Source organism: Sapajus apella, unplaced genomic scaffold (genome assembly GCF_009761245.1).
Source record: "Sapajus apella isolate SASKATOON/1434 unplaced genomic scaffold, GSC_monkey_1.0 scaffold9, whole genome shotgun sequence".
Classification (NCBI taxonomy): Eukaryota; Metazoa; Chordata; class Mammalia; order Primates; family Cebidae; genus Sapajus; species Sapajus apella.
The window spans coordinates 7,222,079-7,249,670 of NW_022436949.1; the positions used below are offsets into that span (position 1 = coordinate 7,222,079).

The 27,592-nt window shown below is 35.5% G+C and overlaps 1 protein-coding gene across 2 annotated transcripts in view; it reads right to left on the reverse strand.

The window, feature by feature from the left end:
• DIAPH3 (diaphanous related formin 3) overlaps window positions 1–27,592 on the reverse strand; it is a 493,236-nt gene that overhangs the window by 188,645 nt on the left and 276,999 nt on the right. For both annotated transcript variants that reach the window (XM_032277324.1, XM_032277325.1), the window contains one exon: window positions 14,497–14,736. In XM_032277324.1, the coding sequence (XP_032133215.1) occupies window positions 14,497–14,736 (240 nt within the window). The remainder of the gene's footprint in view (window positions 1–14,496; window positions 14,737–27,592) is intronic.

Sequence of the window (27,592 nt, forward strand, 5' to 3'; positions counted from 1 at the left end):
CACCAAAGGTTAACACGAACGTTGTGTTCTGTTTTGTTAGAAAGCACTCTTGTGTAGCAAAGATCCTTTATTTCACCTACGCTAATTCACAGCAATGACTACTTGGGGAATACTGTTCCTACCGTGAACTCTCAGCAACCCGCTGTTACCAGTCTACACCCCTGCAGCCTGTGTGGTATGTTAAGACAAGTACCATCTACCTTCATAATTTGTAAAGCCTAGAAAGAGTATTCCAATAGTATTTGTGATGTAGCTAAACAGCCAGCAACTGCTAAGATTAATGTATCAAAAATCTCTATGATGGAAGAACAACCAACTGGATCAATCTTGGTCTTTATTTGTAAGCATTGAGAATTCAGAATTTAGGATCGTGGAACACAATATAGTCTGTAGCAACTACTAGTTTAATAAATGTTAGGTACTCAAGTCAAACACTGATTTGAGTTATTCAGAGACAATTACAAAGCTAAACACTGATTTAGGAGGAGGGTGCTACCATGGGTTGTCTTGTTGAAAATATCAACTGAGTGGTGAGCAGCATGCTGGGAACAGTCTAATATTAAAAAGTACACTCACTGAATAGTAAAGGGAATTGCAATAAACCTATCATTTCAAAATGGGTATTTAACAATTAAGAGACACCACTCAAATTTTCAAGTAAATATATTTGAAACTAAGCCTTATAAGAGGTGCAGACTAGAAGCATGTTGTTGATAATGCTTGTGTCTCATGTATAAACTACTCTGCAGCTCTAAACTATAGGGCAGAGATTCCTCATTCTTACTCTAACATTCTCAAGAAAAATTTCACAATGCTGTCAAGATACTCTTCCTGCCTCAACTACTCTATTCTCTTCCTCCCCCTCTCTAATCACTTTTTTAAAGTCTCCCAAAAGGATGAAAGCATAAAATGTATTATGTCTTTATCCATCTGCTCAAGATGTTGTCATTTCATTAATGAACATTACCAACTAAAAAGGCACATTTTACTTCTACTCATGTCATAATCATATCACAATAATTTTCTGAGCTATAACAAGTAAAGCTTGGGAGATAGTGCTAATTTTGTTGAAGATGAGTTGCAACTTAGCAGGTTTTGTATTGGTAAATCTTGGAAAGAAAATAAAACTAAAATATTTGCCTTAAAATATGTTCAGGTTAAAAATATGCTTTATTTAAACTTTAACAGTCAGTACGTGACAGGATTCCTTTTGTATTATTGTCAAGAGATTTTTCTTACTGATGAGTAATCATCACTGTTAAATAGAACTTTCTATTTATGTATTGTTTCTTTAAGGTACATTTAATGTGGCATAAATGTCAAATAAACAAAAGATGGATGGAGTTTCTCCAACCACTCTGTTCATTCCAGACAAAATAATGTTAAAAGTAGATCCTGTAATAAATCATGGCCTAGTTGTCGGTCTGGAGTAAAACTCCCTTGTAGTTACAATGCAAGGTTGGGGGATATTTTTGAGGTATTCAGCACAAATTTGGGTGACATTTAAAGAATATTCCATTATTTTAGTCACATAGAAATAATTTAAATTTAAATCCTAAAATAAAAACTAAGCGTCTTCTTGGTGATCTTCAGAAGTCAAGGAAATAGATCCCTTCTTCTTTGAAATAAAGAAACATACAACTTAAGAATATTATCACATTAATAACTCTACTCCTCATCATGTTCCTATATTAAAGGTATGTATCAAAGCAGCGCCGAATATTTAGATGTTTAGATGCTGTGGACATTAGTGAACACCAGAAACATGACAAAATTTTTTTAAATCTTGTAATGGCCCCATTAACGTTTTAGAAGAGTAAAACCTGTGAATAATATTAATGCTGAAGATGACAGTAGCAATTCTTGTTTGGTACTTACTATGAGACAGGCACTAGCCACATAATATAACAATGTTAAGTGCCTAAAACATACAACCCCCAACTAGTATTATGCCCCTTATTTAAAAAGGAAAACGGAAATTTATAGAGATCATATAGCTTATACTGGATCACAAAGAGCCAATGATTAGAACACATGTCTGTGTGAATAGAAAGCTCTTATCCACTATAAAATATAGTTCCTTTACAGAAGTCTTTAATCTAGCTTATTATTAACAAAAGAAATCAAATTCTCAAAATCAGTGGGAAAAACCGGTAGTAAAACAACAAAAGAGCACCAATGCAATTTAAAATACTAGCACCCTTTAACCTGCTAATTCTAGCTTGGAAAGCATCTAAAAACAGACACCACACTCCCCTGAGATCCTTTCTAGTCCTAAGAGCTCAACATTCTATTGTTTTATCTGTAAAACAAGTAAAATGCCGTCTGAATCATATCAATCAAATAGCAAGTCTTTATATATTTCTAATAGATTACTGCTGACAAAATATCATATGGTTGAAGTAAAGGTATCTATAAAGTTTAACCTTCAATGGATTTATACAACTATATTTTAATAGCATCATATCCTATCTCAAATCTTTTGCAGAATAAAGTGGAATGTGTATGCATGAAATAGCATCTCTAAAAATAGATTAAAGCTATCCATGTGAAAATGGATGTATGAAAACATACTAACAAAGATGGTATCACAGTTGCTTAGATAGAAAGCTCAAAAAGTCAATGTGGTAATACAAGTTCACTAGAAAAACCAACCACCTTTATAGAATCAATATTGTTTTCTGGTATATATATATACACACACATATATATATATATATATATATATTTTTATGTGTGTGTGTGTGTGTGTGTGTGTGTGTGTGTGTGTGTGTGTGTGAGAGAGAGAGAGAGAGAGACAGAGAGACAGAGAGAGAGAGAGAGAGATGGGGTCTTGCTTAATTTTTCAGGCTGGTCTTGAACTACTGGACTGAGGCAATCCTCTCACCTCAGCCTCCAGGGTAGCTGGGACTACGAGCTTGTACTACCATGCCAGCTAAATACATACATATATATATTTTAAAACATATATATATATATACACACACACACACATATATATATATATTTAAATAATCACTGTGCTAATGAAACTTTTCAAAAAAAGTATCACTCCAATACAAATGACAATGAAAATCCTGAAGTAAATAAAACAAGATGGTTGAGGCAGGAGAAGTGCATGAGCCTAGGAGTTCAAGACTGCAATGAGCTATATAATCTCTCCACTGCACCCTGGCATGGGTGCCAGAGTGAGACCTGTCTCTTAAAACAAACAACAAAACAAAATAAGCCCAAAGTGCTTATGCCACTGCTGTAACCATAAATAAAATTTTCTTAATAAATTTAAAGATAGAAACCTATTGATGTTAGGTAAATTAGATATTAAGACATATAAATATTAAATTACTTATGGCACTCATATATAAAAACAATGTATATTAATAGCTTAATTTTCATTTTAAAATGATAATGAGAATTAAAACATTAAGTGACCAAGAAAACACTTTAATGCGGACTTCCATAATTATAATACACTACCATATCCCCATACACTTTCTCTGAATTATATTTTTAACACATTTCTCTTGAACAGTGAGTGCAGAAACTTCTATACAAAAAGGATTTGTGCATCTTAGTAAAAGTTTAGTTTACTACATTATCTATTATACTGTACTGTTCTGTTCATACTGCCCCCTTCTTCCCTCAAAAGATATAAAACGGCTCAATGTTCTCTATAAAAAAGGACTATTTTCAATTCTTTCAGTACTGCAAGATCAGAAAACAGACATTCATAACAGGCAAATGGGAAAAGGTACTAGAATAAACAATCTGCAAGGGAACAAATACAATTAGAATACAAATATATTTTTAAAATGCTAAACTCTGATGATCAAAGACATCAAAAAATACAAGATATCACCTCACCAACTCTCCAGCTAACAAAAACGTTCTCACCAAGAACAATGAATCATGGCAGGGTTGCAGTGAGACTAGCACTTTCATAGTGCCAGTCTATGAAAGCCACTGCACGCATGTACAAATCGGTAAAACCTCCAGGAAAATAATTTAGTAACATATGTCAAAAAATTTAAAAATATTCTTGTTTGGAGTAGTTTCAGAAAACTCACTGGAGTCCAATATTGTCCAGACAAAGCTATACAACTAAACTGCTATTTTAGAGCACAGATTTCTTAGGAACTTCTCATGGGAACAATTAATAAAAATTGGAGTAAGTGCTTAGAAAGCAAACATGTTTAGATTGTACAAATGGACCAAATACATTAATTTTAAACTAAAGGTTTTTTAACCCTTAAAATTTATTAACAATTAAAATACTATATTTAGAGCAATTTTAGCTTTACAGGAAAAGCATAGAAAACAGAGTTCCTATATACCCTTCCCTACATGCATAGAAATTCTGTTATAAACACTTTACACTAGGGTGGTACATTTGTGACAAATAATATATCAGTATTGACACATTATTGTTAACTAGTTTTCACAGTTTACACATTATGGTTCACTATTTTCTGCAGTTCTGCATGTTTTGATAAACTCAGTGTTATCCATCCATCACTACAGTGTTATAAAGAATAGTTTCACCACCCTAAATAATTCTGTCTCACCTATTCATTGCTTCCTTCTTCCCTCTCCCCAGAACCCCTGGCAAATACTGATGTTTCATTGTCTCTATACTTTTGTCATTTACAGAACATCAAATAGCTGGAATCATACAGTATATAGCCCTTCCAGTCTGGTTTCTTTCACATAGCAGTATGAATTTATTGTTCTTCCATGTCTTTCCTTGGCTTAAGGAGATCATTTATTTTTAATACTGAATAATATTCCAAATACTACAGTTTATCCATTCACATATTAAAGGACATGCTGCTTGCTTCCAAGTTTGGGCAATTATGAATAAAATGGCTGTAAATATTTGTATGCAGGTTTTTGTGTGGACATAAGTTTTCAATTCATTTGGGTAAATACCTAGGTGTTTGATTACTGGATAGTTTGTTCTATGTATAACTTTGTAATTGCCAGCCATCCAGTTGATGTGCCACATTGTGCTTTCCCACTCACAATGAAGTTTGTACCATATACTTACCAGCACTGGGTGCAATCATTGTTTAGTATTTTAGCAATGCCAGTATGTTTCATTGTTTTAGTTTGCAATTCCCTAACAAGATATGCTGCTGACCATTATAGGGGCAATAATATTCCACCCCCATACTCTTAGGGTCCTTGCTGATCTGACACTTTAATTTGATGTGAGACACATCAACAGGAGAAACGTGTAATGCAAGTTTTATGTAGCACAAAGGCCATCAGAGAATGCAGACTCAAAGAAATACAGTCACTCATATAATGGATTAGGTAAAGAATAGTTGTTAAGAAGCAACTACATTAGGTGGGAAATTATTTTTAACAAGGCCTCTACAAAATTCTCTTTGTTATGACTTCTTGTTGTTGAAGATTAAGGATGTGCATCTTTCTGGTATGAGAAGGCCATCTTTTGCATGAAAATTTCATCTTCTGCTTTTAAGAAATAGCAAGGAGGTCAAAGTGATCTTTCTACACCTGCTGTTTTTCAACTATCTTTAACTTAAGTAGAATAGCATATTTTAAACCCTTCAGTATCTTTTCATAGATTTACTTGCCACCTATAAGTTTTGATGGGTGTCTGTTCACATCTTTTGATCATTTCTTTAAACTGGATTATTTTCCTAGTTATGAGTTTCAAGAGTTTTTGTACATTTTGATAAAAGTCCTTTATTTGGAAAGATTTTCTTCCAGCCTGTTGTCTTTTCATTCTCTTAACTGTTTGCCACAGAAGTTTTAAATTTTAATAAAGTTCAATTTAACATTTTTTCTTTTGTAGATCATGCTTTTAGTGTTATATCTAAAATGTCATAATCAAACCAAAGGTCATATAGATTTTCTCTTATCTTCTACAAAATGTATAGTCTTGCATTTTATATTTAGTTCTATGATAAATTTTTAGTTAATTTTGTGGAAGACATATGGTCTTGCAACTTTTTTTTTCTTTTTAATGTACATGTTCTAACACCTTTTCTTTAAAAGAAAGACTATTATTTCATTATCAAATTACCTTTGTTCCTTTGTCAAAGATCAACTGACTATTATTTAAATGAATCTATTTCTGGGCTTTCTATTCTGTTCAATTATTTTATTTATTTATTTTTTTCCTTTGGCCAGTAACACTGTATTTTGCTTGCTGCAGCTTTATACTAAGTCTGGAAGTAAGGGAGTGTCAGATTTCTGACTTAGTTCTTCTTCAGTATTGTGTTGGCTCTTCTGGGTCTTTTGCCTCTCCATACAAACTTAGAAATCATTTTGTCAATATTCATAAAAGAACTTGCTGGAACTCTCACTGGGGCCCTATTGACCCTATAGATCAAGTTGGGAAGAACTGACATCTTAACAATACTGAGACATGCTTTCTATGAACATGAAATATATACTGCTTTATTAGATCTTCTTTGATTTCTTTTAGTTTTGTAGTTTTCCTCATACAGATCTTATATGTATTTTGTAAGATTAATACCTATGTATGGTTTTTGTTACTAAAAAAATTTGATACACTATCTTAAATTTCCAATTCCAATTGTTCATTGCTGGTATACAGGAAGTCACTGGCTTTTTAAATTATGTGACCTCATAATCTAAAACCTTGATATAATTGCTTAATAGTTCCAGGAGGCTTGTTTTTCTGTCACTTTGACAGGGGTGGGGTTCTATAGACAATCACTACATCTATGAACAAAGAGATTTATTTATTCCTTCCAAATCTTTATAGCTTTAATTTTTCTTGTCTTATTGTGTTAGCTAGGTCTTCCAACACAATGTTCAAGAGTAGTGAGAGGAGACATTCCTGCATTATTTCCAATTTTAGGGGAAAAGCAACTAGATCCTTAAGTATGATGCTAATGTCGGTTTTATGTAGATATGTTCTTTATCAACTTGAGGAAGTTCCCCTCTATCCCTAATTTAGTGAGAATCTTTCTCATGAATGTTGGATTTTGTCAAATGCATTTTCTGCATCTATTGGTGAGTTTTCTTCTTTAGCTCATTGATGGTGATAGATTACATTAACGGATTTTCAAATAAAAAGTGTTTCCTCTGCTTCTATTTACTTGGACAGATTTAGATAATTGAAATGATTTCTTTCTTACATGTTTGATAGAATTTACTGGTGAAACCATCTGAGCCTTGTTCTTCCTGTTCTGGAATGTTATTCATTACTGACTCAAGTACACTAATAGATTCAGATTTTCCATTTCCTCTGTATCAGATTTGTAGGCTTGGTGGTGTTAATAATATTCTTCTGTTATCTTTTTAACATCCATAGGATCAGTAATGATAATCCCTCTTTCATTTCTGATATGGGTAATTTGTATTTTCTCTCGTTTTATCATGGTTAGCTTGGCTAGAGATTTGTAAATACTATTGATCTTTTTAAAGACTCAATCAGATATTGGTGGGTTTCATTTTCTCTATTAATTTTGTTTTCAATTTCATTAATATCTGCTCTAATATGTATTAATTTTTTGTCTTGCCTATTTCAGAGTCCATTTGCTCTTCTTTTCCTGGGGTCCTAAGATTAAAGATTATTGATTTTTAGATCTTTATTTTATAATGTATGCACTTGATGATCCCCTGCTCCTTCACCCACACCAAATTTCCAGCTCTCTGAAATCCCCTCCCATATAGTGGGAGCTCTCTTTGCCCTCCTGGATTTTCCCCCTCTGAGGTCCCCTTCCACCCAGTGTGGAAGCTGTCTTTCCTCTCCTGGATTCCATCTTTCTAAATTCTCTCACTCAGTGTAAGGAAAGTTTTCCTTCTCTGGTTTTTTTCCTCGAAAAACCATTCTCACTCAGTGTAAAAGCGACTTTTCTTTCTCTCATTCAGTGTAAATGCTAGCTGTTTCTTTCTCTCTCTACCTAAATAAATCACTTTTCTGCAACACTTTGAGGGTCTGGTATTTACTCCACAAGTGCACTATGCCATGGTCTCCTCTCTCATTCTTAAAAAAGTCATAACCAAAAACCTAAAAAAAGTCCTCTCAAAAAAGCTAAGGGCTCCCCTAAACCCCAACAGTTTCTGTTTATAAGCATGGTGCTGAGGAATATTCTGAGGCTTCATATTTGGGGAAAGGGTAATTTGACAGAGTAGCTATGGTTGCTATGAGAGCAGGAAGATGAAGGCACACAGGCAGCCTATTTGCTGAGCCTGACCAAAGTCACTTTATCCTTTAGAATTCTATTAAAATAATCACTCTAATTTACAACATTTAATTGCAATTGAAAAACAAAAGTGACATGAAAAGAATTTACCAAAAACACTATTTAGAAAAGCCAGTTAAATATTTCTTGGAAAATGTCATAGATTAAATGTGTTAATGAATGAATCAAAGGGGGTTAAACATTCTAAATAGTTTTACATGGCTTTGGAAGTCAGTATTTCTGTGATTTAATTAGCTGCATGCAAAATAAGAATGGCATTTGTTATTTGCGAGTCTTTGGCCCATAACTGCTTTACTTTCGAAGGTTGCCAAAATTTACTGGTATAATTTTGCCAATCTAATAAGGAATAAAAATCCCTCCCAAAATACACTGAATACAGATGGAACAATGGATTTGTTTGGCAGAGATCTTTCTTAAAAATAAATTCATAGAGGACAGGAAAAAGTGATACATAGGATCAAAATTTCACAAAAACGACTCACAGCATTAACATGTGTGACTGTGACAGGTATGCAAAATACAAACTGCCTGAAATAGGCAAAGGTATCCTGTCTCATGCTTTTATAGTCACTGAAACTCTACCTGTACAAGGTAGAGACTTGCAAAATGACTTGAGAAACAGGCCTTCAACTTATTTCAGTTCCACTATGTGCCTCAAATTCACACTTCTTTTCAGATTCATTTTCAGAGTAATGTTTAGCTTGGCATGAAAGAAAAGCAGCAGTTTTTGAAAATATTTTCACCACTCATTCTTTTTTTTTTTTTTAGGCAGAGTCTCACTCTTTTTGTTCAGGTTGGAGTGCAGAGGCACATTCTTGGCTCACTGCAATCTCCACCTCCCAGGTTCAAGCGATTCTCCTGCCTCAACCTCCCCAGTAGAATAGCTGGGGTTACAGGTGCCCCCACCACATCCAGCTAATTTTTTTATTTTTAGTAGAGATGAAGTTTCACCATGTAGGCCAGGCTGGTCTCGAACTCCTGACCTCAGGTAATCCGGAGCCCCTCAGCCTCTCAAAGTTCTGGGATTACAGGCGTGAGCCACTGCGCCAAGCATCACCACTGATTCTTAAATGATAAAGTAAAGTTGTTTATTTTTTGTTTTGGTGTTGGTTAATTTTCATTTTTTCATGTTTGCTTTTGATTGCAGACTACCAGTCAGGGATTTTCCATTCCGGGATATGAAAGTAGGGCAGAAGACCAAGTGATTCATGCTTCAAGTTGAGTATCAAAATCACCTAGGAAGTGATTTTTAAAATGCCACCAATCGGGATCCACATCCATACTTACTAAGTTAATGGAACTGGTGTGGGGGCTGCAGCATCAGTATTTCTTAAAGGGTGCTCCAGGTTGTTAATCAATGTCATCCCAAAGAGTGATGTCACAGTTTTGAAAAGTGTCCCATTAGGATTGGTGGAAACATTAAAGAATAAGAGAATTCAATGTTTGTTGTTGTTTCTATTGTTTTAATTATCTTCATCACATCTGTGGTGAAGTTATTCTACTTTTTCTACTGTTTGCTTATAAAAGGAATATCCAGAATCCAATAAAAAACTTCATGTATAAGAAAAGAGAATTTAGGCAAAAAGTAATCTTGCTTGTCGCCCTCCCCCATTTTAGCACCTAATCCTAAAACCGCAATAGCCCCATTACCATGTATTCTTTGACGACTTCAATTTGGAGATGAACTCATTAGATATTCTACTGCCATAGAAAACAGAAGGCTTCCTACAAAGTGACAGTATGGGTAAATTTAAAGTAGGATCAATAGTTATTTGTTTGTGCAATTTTCCCAAAGAATAACAACATAAATACCAATAAAAATTAGCTATTACATGTGGTAAACTCCTTCAAAATTTCTATCATTACCCCAGTATAGGAAGTCAGTTGATTTCATCAGCTGGAACAAAGAGCTGCATCATCCTGCTGTATTGATCAGGATGATTTGTTACTTGGAGATTATACATCTTATTAGACATTAGTAAACACTATTAAACACATATTATAGATATTGTATGTGGATTAATAATCTGCCTCTTAAATTTACAAGTCAAAATTATCTTATATATTTTAATATGGTGTTGAACTTTGATGGTTGGATCAAAATCCTTTGAAAAAAGTGAACTTGGCCCTATCAACACAATCTCTTGGAGAAACATCTTTGACACTAACCAGATACAAACTTTTCTAGGTCAGCATTTTGGTCAGATAAACATCTAGCATTTGCTGATCTGATTTCTAAAGATATGTATTTCCACTTAATCAACAGCAGTCCCCCTATTCTCAATATATTCTCAAAATTCCTATTATCTATTTTTTTAATCTACAGCCCAGTAATATATTTGGAGGATTTTTTAATGACAAGCAGCCCTCCATGTTTCCTGCAAAGTTTATCCTTTTAAAAAGTCAAGCCATCAGTAAGCAAGGTACTTACACTATTCTAACTAAACTAGAAAAGTAGCATTACTGTGACTGAAATGTATAATTCGTTTCTCAACATGAGAGTTTGCATGGGGTGCCAGGTCCTTAAGAGGCCGAGAATATATATTTTGAGGGAGAGGAAGAAGAGGAGAAAGAGGGATGGTTCTTAAAAAAAATATCCTCATGAAACTGATTCATTTGTTGTTTATAACACTATTCAACATGTCGTTTTCCTTTTGTAAAGATACACATGCAAAATTTCTTATGAAGTTTTAATCAGGGAAAACACTGTTTTGCTCATGAAGTGAAGTTTCCACATCACTTTGATCATCAAAAAGCCAAGCACTTATACAGCAAGTTTAATTTTTATTTAGATCTTAATCATAAATTCTAGTTTTATTTACCTTATATGTCATATTTTACTTTTTTTGTCATATGGCACATCAAATCTTTGGGATATAAGAAAGTAAATTCTTTTCTCTCTGAATTCAGAGATATAGTTATTCATTGCCATCCTGACTACAAATGTCTACAAAGCTATAGTATAGTTCCCCAAACTAAACTATAATAGGCATGAAATTCAATTATTCATGCTCTTATTTCTAAACAATGCAAAGTTAATTTATTATGAATTTTCATGAATTTTTCATCCTTGAGTTAAATTTGTAAAGGGCATTTAAAAGTAAGGATTTTGGATACAGAATGTTAAATGCCATATAATTACCCAGCATGTCTTAACAGATTAAAACATTTCCCTGTCTTTCTCCTGTCAAATATATATGGAATTCTTTGTGTAGGAGCTTATCAACAAACCAAATGCTTTATACTCAGTGTGAAAATTCAATCACAATTGTCAAAGATCAAGCTGCTACTTCTGATAACAAATATGATGAGATATCATCTTGTTCAATATATGCTTTCAACTTGACATGTAGGCTAATAAAAAATATGAAGTTGTAGTATTTATTTTGTTTCTTCCACAACAGAAGGCTCCTAAGAGGGATGATCAAAATACTCCATATCTCTGCATGAAAATACAGTCAACTCTTTATCTGCAGACAGATTAACTGGTTTGCAGACGAACTATAGTAAAATAATAACAGCATGCATTGCATTTGTAAAAGATTTTAAAATTACTATGCATCAGTGATTCTATCTCAATGAGAGGATGTCTATTTATTTTCAACTACAAAGTAAACATAAAACACTACTTCATGTCTTATGGCAACAAGTTTCATTCATTGAAGAGCTATTTACTGAGTACTTACTATATACCAACCACTACAGTAGGCTATTCTACCTCGTTAATCAGATGTATTCTCCTGTCAACAGCTCTCCTTAGAGGAAGGCATGAGGACATGAGGAAGAGCATGCAGCAAACTTTTTGTGAGTCAACTATAATTCTGAGATGTAAAACCTAAAGAGGATCACACTTTTGCAACAGGAAACAGACCGAAGTACATGTGTGGCTGTGGACTTTACCCTGTCTTGCCCCTCCCCGTTTTTCTTACTTTGCTTTCCTTCTCAGGGAAAGCCTGAATCTGCCATTCTTGCTTGCCTCCTTCTCCTTCAGCTTCCAAGTTCATAACAGCACACCTTGACAACTCCTCAGATGTCCCTGAATTTGTATACTTCCCTATATCCCCACTATATTCTACCTCAGATCCCTCTGATGTTACCTTAGCTTGGAACTCCATCATCTATAAAAGCACAGTGATCATTATTTAGTGGACACTCAAACCTTTGCTAAATAATTGAATAAGGCAGCTTCTATTAGAAGCCCTTTAAGATACTGAGATAAACAAGAGTTGGAAAACAGTTTAAAAAAAAACAAACCAAAAAAACCCTGATCTCATTCTCTTTTGAGCAACCACTTCAAACATCTCAGTAGCAATATTTCCCATTCATTGGCTAAGGTAGACAAATAGGAGTTATCTTTGATATTTCTCTCTTCTCATCGTGTCCCATATCATCTTTCCTATTACCTTCTTTGTTCAGTTTCCTCTGTTGCTCTCTTAGGTCTCACACCACATGTCAGCCAGATACCAAATACTTCCTCACTGTAATCCTTTAACCCAGTGCTGTCCAACAGAACTTTCTGCAATCATGGTAATATGCCATTTTTATGCTGCCAATGAGTATGGACACTGAGCACTTGCTATGTGGTGAGTGTGACTAAGGAACTATGTTTTTAATTTTATTCAAATTTCAACTAATTTGAATTTAAGTAGCCATATATCTTTAATGGCACCAATACTAAACAATGCAGCTTAACCTTCTTCTATACTGCTGATAGACATACCTTACTACAAAACAACTGATCATATTACTTGCCTTACAGAATGTGTCTCCATAAAATCTCCATCATTAGGCAGGATATTCAAAGCTCTTTACAATCTACACCAATTTACCATCTCAGTCTCATTAGCCCCACTCCTTTCCCACCTAGTTTGCAAAGGTAGTAGGGCACTCACTATACTCACATATGCCATGCTATAACCCTTATGGAAGTTGCTGACTCTTGCTTAGAATGCCTTTTCCTCTCACAGAACATCTGCTCATCCTTCAAGATCCAGCTTAAATTCTTGTTTCTCTCTGAATATCTAACTGCCCTCTCATAGCCGAACTAGGCTCTCTGTCTTAACTGTGCTGCCATAAGTTTTTGTATATGGCTTCATTAAAGCATTTAATCATAATTAATAGTTTACATGTGGAAAATATGAGTCTTATGTATGCCAGGTAAATATTAATCACATACATTAAAGAGATAACCTGGCAAAGCATCTGGCACAGGATTTTACTCTGAGTAAGCCCAAGACAGATGTGCCAAGTCTTCAGGATGTATTTTAGGAATTGTATCGTCCATGCTAAGGATCCTCACCAAATATAGGTGCCTAAGAAAACAGAGAGGAAAATAAAACGATGGAGATGGAGCAAGGGAAACGCTCACAAGGCATTGATAGCAATGAGAGGCTTAAGCCAGGGAAATTGTATAAGAAAATTCATAAAAGTCTCACTAGAATAACTATGCAGTAAACCTGTAGTAAAGCTGAACTTGTTTTTCACCTTTTCTACCTAACTGGCAAGAGCAATAATCAAATTCCTTAGTCAGGTAGTGTGGTTGTTATGGGGTCAAGAACAAGAAAAAGGTTTCCTTGTGATGTGTAACTGAGAAGATTTTGCTGTAAGCAGATCAATAAAGCACTATTACTGTGGCCCACTCCTCAGGAAAGAGCTCTGTTTTATAAAACGCTGAATATCTTTTCTGTAAGGAAATTAAACCTACGAAAGACACAAAAGAAAAAAATAGTGTCTAAACTTCCTCTATTCTCATGTCCTCTAAAATTATATTTAAATAGAAAACACTTTGAAATCGATATCTGAGTTGCACTTATTTCCAATATAGTAATTCCCCCTTTAAATAAAGGGGTCTTATTTTTCTCTCCTTTTAGTCTGCTTACAAAAGCAATGCAGAGAAATATTAAATAGTTAAAGGTAAAAATGTTAATGGCAATCCTAAGCAATACTCAATATATACACAGGTATCTGAACTGGGTAAGTATGACTCAGTATTAATAATATTTTGATGTTCCATTTCATTAGTTTGAGAAAGCATAGGTTTACAATATAATTTTGTTATTAAATAAAATCCTTGAATTGGATTCGCAGATTGAAGAAAATTAATATTTGGATTTAGTTCAGAGGTTGAGTAAATTAGCTCAGTTCACTCTGGGTTTGAGTTCCTGGTTCATTCAGTTCAAGTTCTTGATACTGAGTACATCAAAATAAAAATATTTAAATAATGTAATCAGGGCTGACATTTAAGAGCAAGTGTTCAGGCAAATATGTGTTTTTAAAGAAACAAACTCACTTTACAGAGAGAGCTAAGGTTAAATCCGAAGGTTTGAGCATTCCGGGAGCCAGCATTCATGTAGTTTCCCATTAGCAATACAAGTTCCAGCAACTTGCTAAAGCTTTTGCTCTTCTTTATCTCTTCGCAGGCAGTACTGACAGCCATGATGTCAGGTTTGATGTTGTTCACCTGCTCTTCAAACTGAAGCTTAAAGAGAATAGCACTGAGCCGTGGCCGTAGTCTCTTCACATTGCTCATCTGATTGAAAAGAAAACAGCAGATTTCCTTTAAAATGCATGGTATACTTTAGTACTGTACGACTGCAAGTAATCTGGGATGATTTATTGGTATGACAGTACCGAAGAAGCAATATGTCTCCTAAAACTGATAGCAGGAAGAAAGAAAAGCCCTGCTTGTTTTTGTAAGGAATCCAGAGTCATCCCTCAAAACCTAAATTAACAATTTAGATACTCAATGAAAAGAAAGCTTTAATTAAATGATAATGTTTAATTAAGTAATGAAGTAAGCATTTTTTAGACTAAATTCTGAAACAGTAACAGGATACATAGGCAACAAATTACAAAGCATTCATGTCATTATTTTGAATAATTTTTGTTCAATACTGCAAAACACTGGGTCATGTTTAAAACATATTCAGAAAGGTCTAAAGAGGGTTTGTTTCCTTCAAATAGCAATTGCTGTCCTCAGAAACCCTGCTGACTAACAGTATGTGTTAGATAGAGGGAGAGTAAATAGGTCCCAATTTGTACTAAATTGACTTTCTTCAGAAACACAGGAAAGTAGAATGACTCCTGACACATACTAAATTAGCAGAATCAGAGTTAGGAAACATGGGAGTAGCAGGAGGCAGGAGCGGTGCAAACCCACAAATCTGTCACATGCCAAGTTAACCCTGTCTGGGTTTCTCCACTGGGAATGTAGGGGACTGAAGGTGTCTAAAAGAACAAAGGGGCAAATTTCTGCCTTTATCCTTACTCCTCTGTTATAACAGCACACATGCAGGAAATAACCACCTACCTGTAGGCTGAAGACATACCACATATTAAGCTAGATATGGATTCCTTGACCAAATGCATTAGGGATTTGAGACTTAAAACACACTGAAGGGGTGGTAATAGTAAAATTGTTGAACTTCAACAACTATTGTAAATATCAAAAGCAGGCTGAGGCAAGGTCAGAAGAAAAGCAGTGACAGGTTAAAATAGGGACTGATTCTCTTAGTCACAGGCTGTAAAGGAAAGGATAAAAAACAATGCTATACGAAGCCTGTAGGGTGCCAAATATAACGAAAATCATGACTATTTGGGACACAAAAAGCTGTCAACTCATAATATAATAATGATCATCACTTAAAATATACTAGACAAAGGCTTATTAGATTCTAATATATTATAGACATTGCCTTAATGACTTAACTCAGCTTACTCATCTGACAAAAATTGAGCAATAAAAAATTAGTTCTTTGTACACACCTCTGGGAGAATGTTTTCATATAGACCAAAGCCTTACAGTAAATGAAAAGTTCCAATTTCAAATAATATAAATATCTAATTCATACTTAGCATTCTCCCCAGCCCCTTGCCAAATTAAATGGTTATGCATCTACAATTGAGATTCTAAGAGCTCAACTAATGCCGGTAGTAAGAAGTCTACTTCACAAGATACTTTAAGCAATGTCTTCACATTCCACTCTCTAGAAAAAATAAAGAATGTAAGTTCAATAAGTATCAAAAAAGAAGCAAAGAAAAAACATTAGAGTTTATAGAGTAACTTCAAGCAATATAAAATTATAGAGAGACAAAGAGATGCACTATTAGAATACTGATAATTACTGGGCATGAATTGTTCTTTTTAAGCAGTGATCACTTATCACAAAGCCATTTGTCCTAAAATATATCTCTCCAGATGGGTTCACTTGCCTGAATTTATTGCAAAAGGAGACATTCATATAACATTGGTAACATGTACAGTGCTCTATTACACCTAACATGTCCTTCAGAATAGTCAGAGGTACAGAAGAGCACTCACATGTAGTACCCGTAGTTATGGCCATTCTAAAGGTATATAATGGGCTTATAGCACCTCTGTTTTCAGTAGGTGCCATTACTCATGATTATGAAGCCAGGTACTTGCAATAAATGTGAGAAAAAACTCTCCAGTATTCTATGCAAAACACTTGTATTACAAAATATATTAATTCTAACATATATTAATGTACTACTACTTTCATGCACAGGAGAAAAAAGAGACTGCTTAAGCCTATATTATCCCACCCCAAAATATGTTAAAGCTTTCCTGCTGACAAGCTAACCATATGTAGCCAGCATAAAGTAATTAATTCACCTAGAAAAATATAACCTAGATTTGTATGAATAATGAGTATATCTGGCACTAGGGACAGGTACCTTGAAAAGATAGAGTAAGTCTATGATGTAATGCAGAACAAAGTGCTACAAGTTCATGAAAATCCCTGACAAGGCAAAGTCAGGAAAGGTAACCTAAAAACAAAGCTTTGAACCATACTTTTTAAAAAATTAGATGTCCTTTTCCTATTGTTCTTTCTTCCAAATTTAGATAAATCAGTATTTGACTATTATTGAGTAAATGTATTTTAATAAACAAATTCATTGAGCTGGAAAGGAATCTGAACGGTCACCTGTAGATGGTACCTGTCTTTAGTTCACTATTTAGCCATATGATGAACTCCTAGGCCAAATGATTGCCCTTTTTATTTAACAACAAAATCTCATTTAATGTTCCAAGATCTAAATCTTAGAATCTGTGATAATAATAGAAGGCTTGTTTTCTTTTTCTTTCTTTCTTTTTCTTAAGGCAGTGTCTCACTCTGTCGCCCAGCCTGAAGTGTTGTGGCACGATCTTGGTTCACCACAGCCTCCACCTTCCGGGTTCATGAGATTCTCCTATCTCAGCCTCTTGAGTGGCTGGGATTACAGCCATGAGCCACCACACCTGGCTAATATTTTTGTATTTTTAGTAGAGACAAGGTTTTGCCATGCTGGCCAGGCTGGTCTTGAACTCCTTACCTTAAGTGATCCACCCACCTTGGCTTCCCAAAGTGCTTGAATTATAAGCTTGAGCCACCGTACGTGGTCCTTTTTCTTGTTATTTGAATCAAACTTTATTTCTTCAAGTAGTATCAAATAAAAGGTTAAGCGGGGAGAAATATATGTATATGTAAAAACACCAACCATTGTTTTCTCATCCTCACCACTTCTCACATTCTATCAACACTGGGGATTTGCATTCTGTTCTCCTGCTAAGAAAACTAAACTTCTGACTTGTCTGTCTAAGACTAAGTGGAATGAAGAAATGGAGAACTATGGTGCTCAAATAAAATTCTGAATGGCAACAGGAAGTCATTTTTAAAAAAAGAAGAAAGAAAGGGTTACAATAAACACGAAATTAAATTTCATTTTTACAGTTATCCTTTAAATCTACTGTTATGAAGTCTTAGCAATATAAATTCACAAAACCCAAATCTATGACAATAATAAGATATAATCTGAAGATCAATCCAAAAAGTAAAAATACTTTGATTTCAAGAAAAGCAGGGAGCAGTACTGCTGTAACCTCCCACCCACAGTTGTCATATGTTAGAATGAAGAGATTCTAAAAGCAGTGACTGGTAAAAATCAAGAAGCAATATCTGGCTGGGCTCAGTAGCTCACGCCTGTAATCTCAACACTTTGGGAGGCTGGGTGGTCAGATCATGAGGCCAGGAGATCGAGACCATCCTGCCAATATGGTGAAACCCCGTTCTACTAAAAATACAAAAATTAGCTGGGTGTGGTGGTGTGCACCTGTAGTCCCAGCTACATGGGAGGCTGAGGCAGGGGAATCACTTGAGCCTGGAGACAGAGGTTGCAGTGAGCCGAGATCGCGCCACTGCACTCTAGCCTGGCAACAGAGCGAGACTCTGTCCCCAAAAAAATTAACAATAAAAAAATAAAGAAGCAACATCTAGAACCCTAAGGGTAATTTTATTTCAAAATTTAGTCTGTTGGCAATATACATTGTTGGAGAGGGGACAACATAAAAAGACCTTTAGAAAACCAATGAACCAACAAGTATTCACTAGGCACCATTCAGTGCTGTGAGGGGCACAGAAGTCATAGTAACTGCCCCTGTAGCCCTTGTTGTTGGATTCTTTTCTGTCTGTCTTAAAGAGTAAAAAGTTGGAAAGGTCCCAGGAAGATGTAATCTCTTGTAATCTTATTATGGTTATATTTTTCACATATAATTTTATCCATTATTCTATGAGGAAAAAAACACAATTTTTTACACCAACTTTAACACCATATCTAGTTATCTCTACACATTTTATTTTATAAATAAGAGGTACTCAGATGTTTTATTCCCTTGTCCTACTATGCAGACTTACACGGAACACCTCAGAAAGACTTATTTTTTATTATTCCCTAAAGTCATTATGAAACTAACTGTTCAGTTAACTTTCTAACAGTACAGTAACCTGCTGATTGGGAAGTTACTGGCCTCAGTCTTAATTTATAATACTCTAAAAGCATTAGTTCATATACTTTGTAGATATCACATTATAAGGAATAATAGAAAAGCATTTCAGGAAGGTGAAATGACTCTTTCAAGTCACCTGGCTAGTAGGAGCCAGGCCTAGAGCTAACTAGCTGCTAATCAACTATACTTAACACTCAGAACATCACAATGTGAAAACTAAGAACCACAATTTACAAACCGTCTGGAACTCTGCTATGTTTTCTTGTAAGTAAAAATGACCTTTAATTTCTTCACAGCAGTCATCAAGTAACACTCTATAGAAAATGACCCTGCAATGAACTCTGCCTGCCACCTATACTATCTCAACATTTCTTACCTCTCTCTTTAGTACACCCAACTACCTCCTATTGTACTGATTTTTAAAAATTTTTTTCTTTTTGACAGGGAGTTTCTCTGTTGTTGCCTAGGCTGGAGTGCAGTGGTGCAATCTCGGCTCACCGCAACCTCCGCCTCCCAGGTTCAAGTGAATCTCCTGCCTCAGCCTCCCAAGTAGCTGGCATGTGTCACCACACCTAGCTAATGTGGTATTTTTAGTAAAGATGGGGTTTCTCCATGTTGGTCAGGCTGGTCTCAAACTCCCAACCTCAGGTGATACGCCTGCCTTGGCCCCCCAAAATGCTGAGATTACAGGTGTTAGCCACCACGCCTGCCCTGTGATGAATCTTTAATACTCTTTCAGATCTACTTTTGTTCTCTCTCCGCAACAGGGGACCCACAGCAGTAACTGCTAGGAAACAAGCTGCACAGTAGGAAATGAGCAGGTGGCCTGGAGCAAGCAGGTGAAGCTTCATCTATATTCATAGCTGCTCTCCACTGCTAGCATTACCACCTGAGCTTGATCTCCTGTGAGATCAGTGGTGACATTAGATTCTCATAGGAGTGAGAACCCAAATGTGAACTGCACACGTAAGAGATCCAGGTTGCATGCTCCTTATGAGAAGCTAATGCCTGATGATCTGTCACTGTCTCCTATCACCCCTAGATGGGTCCTTTCAGTTGCAGGATAACAAGCTCAGGGTTCCCACTGATTATACATTATGGTGAGTTGTATAATCATTTCATTACATAGTATAATGTAATCATAATAGAAACAAAGTGCGCGATAAATGCAATGCACTTGAATCATCCCAAAACCATCCCGCTGCCATCTGCAGAAAAATGAAACCGTTCACCAGTGCCAAAAAGTTTGGGGACTGCTGCTCCACACTACACTCTCCACTCTTACTCGCCTATTAGCTAATTCTTCCATTCTCTGTGGGAGGGGAAGGATAAGCAAGAAGAATGTGAAAAAACAAATGCAGCTCTATGAAAGACAAAAGAAAGTACTTTAAGAAAGTAGTGTGATCTAATGCTTAGATCAAAGAATTAAGACACTAGGGAAAAATTTTTTGAACCTGATTTTTCCAATGATATAAAAAATATCTTTCACTGTTAATAGACCAATATGTTCATGATCTCCAGAATTCTCAGGAAAAAAAAAAAAAACACACACACACACAAGTTCATTTCACTTGGAGAAAGGCTTAAAAAAAAAAAAAGCTATTCAAGTGCCTATGCATGAGGTAATACTCAGAATATGAAAAATGTTTTTAAAATAAATGTACTCATATTAAAGCTGCCATGCTAAAATTATTTAAGAAAACTATACAGAAACAAAGTACATATGGTATAATTTTTACATATTTCATAGGAGAAAGGTAAAGCCAAGACTTGTAAAAAAATATTAAAAGGCTAAAATGTATATACCTCCTCTTAAGAAATAAACAATTGGTTACAGACATTAGAGACTGCTGCACCTTTGTTTATAAATCCTTATCAATTCTGGATCACTAAGGATTTCACAGGATTTCATTTCCAAATGAGTTCTGAAGATACTCAGGGTCATCAAGTGGTAAGGCTATGAATGGTAAAGCTAAAGAGAAAAGAACTTCCTATTTAATTTGGCAGCCCCAGCATACAGTCTTAACACATAAGTTTCATATCTGTTGAATTAAAAAGCTGGCATAAACCCCAGAATCATATCAATGTCTTAAATTCATTCATGCCCACTTCCAGACAATCCCCATCCCATCACAGAAAACCAATGTTTTGATTTCTATCACTATAGCTTAATTTTGCCTGTTCTTGAAATTTATATTAATAAAACTATATGGTAAACAGTTTTATATCTGCCTTTTTTCACTCAAAAAAATGACTTTCAGATTTATACACACGTTGTATAATTCTGTACTCTGTTCCTTTTTATTAATATGTAGGATTTCCATGCAAGAATATACCAAAAGTTGTTTATCCACTTTCCTGCTGATGGAGCTCCTCCCCACTATGTCCCGCCGCCACCCACCCCTCTGCCCAGTTGGGAGCTATGTAGTAGGTTGAGTTGAACAGAGACCCACAAAAGGTTTGTCTAAATGCTAACCTCTGGTACCTAGAATATGATCATATTTGGAAACGGTTTTAGCATACATAATTAAATTAAGAATCTTAAGATGAAATCATCCTGGATTTAGGGTGAGCCCTAGATTGGGGCGCTGCATCTACCCAGAAACACCAAGGATTGTGAGTAGCTTGCTAAAGGTAGCAGAGAGGTATGGACTAGATTATCACTCAGAGCCTCTGGAAGAAAGAAACCCTTGATTTCTGGACCCCAGAAATGCAAGAGCATAAATCTCTGTTGTTTTAAACGACCAAGATTGTAGACATTTGTGGGGGCAGCCCTAAGAAATTAATATAGGCTATTATTAATACTCTTGTATAAGTCTTTTCAATTCTATTAAATTAGTAGAAAATGTAGTATAAATGTATACTTAACCTAAAAAACTGCCAAACTGTTTTTTACAAAGTAGTTTATATGATTTTATATTCCCTTTACCAACTTATGTTTTATTCTAGACATCTTTTATCTTTTCATGTTTAGGTCCATACAGCATTCCTCTAATTATTCAATGTGGTGTGATGCAGAGTTGAGATTCATTTTAGTCCCTAAGATGTATAGATTTTACAAAATCATTTGACATAAAGAACACTGTTGAACATCAAATGATAGTATCTTTGTGGATCTAACTTTCTAGAAAGCTTATTTGTATATCCTTAAGCCAAACTTTTGTCTTGGTGTTAAATCAGTAGTTTAAGTACACCAAGTTTGTTCTTCTTCAAAACTGTTTTTCTATATTCTATGTCCTTTGCGTACCATATGAGTTTTAGACACCATTTGTCAATATCTATAATAAAACCTGCTGGGATTTTGATTGGGAATATGTAAAATCCATAGGTCATGTGAGGGAGACATGAAATTTTAACAATACCAACTCTTCCAATCTACAAGCATAATATGTATCACCATTTTACAACTTCTTTAATTTCTCTCATCAATATCTTATAGTTTTCAGTGGATGATTTGCACATATTTAGTGAAATGTATCCCAAAGTATCTTTAGTTTTTTTATGACATTGTAAATACTATTTTAATTACATTTAAATTTCTGCTGTTTGAAGAAAAAAGTATTTTTGGTACACTGACCATATTCTATGACCTTGGTGAATTTACACAGACAATTGGGTCAGCTGAAAAAAAGAAAAATACGGTATACTTTCTTTCCTCTAAAGTATTGATCAATCATTTTTTCTTGTTACACAGATTAGTACATTATAAATAATGCTGAAAGGAAGTAATGCAAGTAGACATCTTTACCGGGCTCTCAATCATAAAAAACAAAGCATCTAATCATTCACTATTGAGTATAACTTCAGGTTTTTCATGAACGTCCTTTATCAAAATGAGGAAGTTTCCTTCTATTTCTAGTTTGCTGAGAGTTTTTTTCATAAAAAGACTGAATTCTGCCAAATACTTCTTATTTTGCGTCTGTTTAGATAATTTTGATTTTTCTCATAATTACCTGGTATTTTTTTATCTGATACTAAGGCTAACTAATTAATTTTGAAATGTAAAACCAACCATGCATTCCTGGGATCAATTCCTTGTGGTCACAACACACTTCCTTATTAAGCTCAGCAATATTTGATAGAGAAGTATTTCGTTGACAGCTTCTGCATCTATGTCCACATACGAGTTTCTAATTTTGCTTTAGTAAATTCCCTTCTTTGATTCCTGATACCAGTAATTTGAGAATTTGGTTTTCTTTTTCAGTGTTTCGTTTTTATTTGGCTCAAAATAATTCCTTCTTTGGCCCACCAGTAATTTTAAATTATGTTATGTAATTTTTAGACTGTGGTAGATGTTCTATTATTTTTGTTTAAATTCTGTTGTAGAGAGAAAACATGCCCTGCAAGATATCTACATTTTGAAAATTACTGAGGCTTACTTTATATTCCCATATGGTCCACCTTGGTAAACATTTGATACGCGTTCAAAAATAATGTGTTCTTTGCAGTTGTTGTAGATAGTGTTCTATAAATATGAGAACAAGTTGGATGATAGAAGTATCTTGATTTTCTAAGTATTTACTGATTTTTTTTGGTACACTTTTTCTAGAATTTATTCAAAGAGGGGTGTTAAAGTCTCATTATGATTGAGAATTTGTCTATTTTTCCATTTATTTCTGCCAGGTTTTGCTTCAGAAATTCTGATGCTCAACTGTTAGACATACATATTTGAGATGATTATCTCTTCCTGGTGAGCTATTATTTTTGCTATTGTGTACTGATACTTTATTTCTTATAATATAGTTTGCCTTGGAATATATCTTCTTGGAAATACACATACCCATGATACTTGTCATGTGCTTATTTTATTCCTGTTTATTTTCCTTGTGTTCTTTCTGCCCTTTTCCCTACTACTATTGTTTGTTTGTGTCCCCCCAAACATGAATGTTGAAAACCTACTCACCAGTGTGACAGGATTATGACATGGGGTCTTTGGGGGTGATTGGATCATGAGGGCAGAGTCCTTACAAATAGAATCAGCACCCTCATAAAAGAGGGCACAGAGAGTTGCTTTGTCCCTCCACCACGTGAGAACACAGACAGAAGGCAACATATATGAATCAGAAATGAGTGGTCTCTCGCCAGACAGAGAATCTGCCAGCATCCTGATCATGAAAGTCCTGGCCTCCAGAACTGTGAGAAATAAATTTCAGTTGTTTATAATCCATCCAGTTTATAGTACTTTGTTATAGCAGCTCAAATAGACCAAGACAACCTCTTTTATCCTTTTTCTGTTTTCTGTTAGTCAAGCAATTTTTAGTATTCTATTTTCTCTACTGGCTTAACTATACCTCTTTTTATATTTTCCCTGTTTGTCTAGGATTAATATGTCTTAATATATCAATCTAACTAGAGTCACTATTCAGTCAAAATTGTACCTCTTCATATTTCTCATTTCTTACTTCACGCTTCCAAATTTCATATTTCAGACTTTCTGCACAATTCTATTTCTTCTATACCATCATTACTATAATATATTTTACACTATGTACATTATAAACCTTGTTATGCAGTACGTTTTTAATTACAAATTTTCTTTCAAAGAAAAATCATAAGAAAAAAGGTTTACTATTTCAGGTACTCTGAATTACTTTTTGAAGATCTGAGTTTATTTCCCTTTTGCCTGAAGGACAACCTGAGGGCCAACCTTTAGGGTTTCTTGCAGGGTAGGTACAACGGTAACAAACTCTCTCAGCTTTTATAATACTAAAAATGTCTTCATCTCATATTATTTTTTTTTTTTTTTGAGACAGAGTCTTGCTCTGTAACCCAGGCTGGTGTGCAATGGTGCAATCTTGGCTTATTGCAACCTCTGCCTGCCAGGTTCAAGTGATTCTCTTGCTTCAGCCTCCCGAGTAGCTGGAATTACAGGCATGCACCACCATGCCCAGCTAATTTTTTGTATTTTTAGCAGAGACGGGGTTTCACTATGTCAGTTAGGCTGGTCTCGAACTCCTGACCTGTGATCTACCCGCCTTGGCCTCCCAAAGTGCTGGGATTACAGGCGTGAGCCACCGCACTCGGCTCATCTTATTTTTTTTTTTTTTAAAGTTATCCATTAGCTAGAAAACTTAGAGTTTCAGGGTATTTTTTTTAAACACCTTTCTGTTGAGCTTCTTGCATTTTAAAGGCTTTTCTCTTGACTTCTGCAATTACTTCTGCGAAGCCTGCAAAATCTTTTATCTTTGTGTTCCTATATGTACTGTGCCTTTTATCTTTTTCCTCCCCTCAAGTTACTTTTATGATTTTCTCTTTTTCTTTGGTTTTCAGCAGTTTTACCAGGCTGTGCCATGATATCTTTTTCTCTTTATATTTATCCTGGTTGGGATCTGCTGAGCTTCTTAAATCCTAAGTTTATATTTTTCACTGAATGAGATTCTTTTGGCCATTATTCCTTCAAATATTTTGTCAGCCACAGTCTCATTCTCTTCTCCTTTTGGGACTCCAATTACAGGTATTTTAGACTGAATGATATCTACCAAATAATACCTGTTGTTTATTATTTTATTCAGTCTTCATTTCTACATAGCTAAGAGAAAATAACCACGATAAAACTGCCTTCAAATTTAACTCACTCTTCTGCTATCTCCAATATACTATCAAACTCACACACTAAAATTTTTAATTTAGCTATTAAACTTTTCAAAAATTTCTATATAGTAATTTTTTTTACAGTTTCCATTTCCTTGAAAGTATTCCTTAATTATGACCATGTTTTTCTTTAATTCTTTGAGGATCATTTGCTTTAGTTCTTTGAAAATATTTATAATATCCATATTTTGTCTTTGCAAGTAAAATCCAAAACCTGAACCATTTTGGACTTTTTTCTCTTTTTTCTCTTGACCATACATTCCATTTTATTATTCTTTCATTTTTAATTCAATATTGCATTCGATATTGAATACTGTACTTATATGTAACCAATCTCAGTTCCGTAATCTCCCATTGAAAGCCATTAGTTGGCCGGGCGCGGTGGCTCAAGCCTGTAATCCCAGCACTTTGGGGGGCCGAGGCGGGTGGATCACGAGGTCAAGAGATCGAGACCATCCTGGTCAACATGGTGAAACCCCGTCTCTACTAAAAATACAAAACATTAGCTGGGCATGGTGGCACGTGCCTGTAATCCCAGCTACTCAAGAGGTTGAGGCAGGAGAATTGCCTGAACCCAGGAGGCGGAGGTTGCGGTGAGCCGAGATCGCGCCATTGCACTACCGCCTGGGTAACCAGAGTGAAACTCCGTCTCACAAAAAAAAAAAAAAAAAAAAAAAAAAAAAAAAAAAAGGATAGTGGTGATGAAAGCCATTAGTTATTATTATTATTATTATTATTATTGAGACAGAGTCTTGCTCTGTTGCCAGGCTGGAGTGCAGTGGCACAATCTCAGCTCACTGCAACCTCTGACAGATATTTCATCTGTCAACCTCTGGTTCAAGCAATTCTCCTGCCTCATCCTTCGGAGTAGCTGGGATTAGAGGCACATGCCACCAAGCCCAGCTAATTTTCTTATTTTTAGTAGAGATGGGTTTCATCATATTGACCAGGATGGTCTCGATCTCCTGGCCTCATGATCCACCCACACTGGCCTCCCAACGTGCTAGGATTACAAGCATGAGCCACTGTGCTTGGCCTATTTGTTCTTATTTTAGCAGTCAAATCAATCACTGGGTGATCACCTTAAATCGTATAGGCTTCAGTATAAACTTTGTTACTGTAGCTCTGTGGAAAGTACGATTTGTTTTCCTAACCCCTCTAACTTAGTGAAACTCAATGTCCAAATTATCTTCCCCGGAAGTTCATCAAGACTTGATGTAGGTTTTATTAGGGTAGGTCTAGAGCCAGTCTTTCTTTAGGGTGTGGCCCTGCTTCCTAAAGCACAAGCTTTTCCTTGTTTGATTGAATGCCAAATATGCTAATGAAGCATTAGGATGCTCTCTTTTAACTTGGCAATGGCAGAAGTCCAAAGCCTCCCAGTAAAGCTGAATCTTAGTATCTCTGTTCCACTCTCATCCTGTAGAAGCTGCTATCTGGCTAGTCTTGCTCAGTGTATGAACGCTCCAGCTCCAGGGCACAGACTCAAGGGAGACACTCACAAGGACTACTGGATTTCCTATCTGCACATTTCCTTCCCTATTAGTGCTCTGCCCTATAAATACCAGTTGTTTCACTGCCATAAATTCTCATCTTTGCCTCCCTCAGCTCAGAGAACCATATTCTCTGCTAGAACTCAAATCTCTGATTTCAAAGGAAAACTGTCACCAGGCCAAATTAAGTTTCTGTTTGCTGAAGAACTGCAGCTTTTCTCTACCAGTTGTCCACTGTTTGAAAAAGCTGACCTACGGCCGGGCGCGGTGGCTCAAGCCTGTAATCCCAGCACTGTGGGAGGCCGAGGCGGGTGGATCACGAGGTCAAGAGATCGAGACCATCCTGGTCAACATGGTAAAACCCCGTCTCTACTAAAACTACAAAAAAATTAGCTGGGCATGGTGGCGCGTGCCTGTAATCCCAGCTACTCAGGAGGCTGAGGCAGGAGAATTGCCTGAACCCAGGAGGCGGAGGTTGCGGTGAGCCGAGATCACACCATTGCACTCCAGCCTGGGTA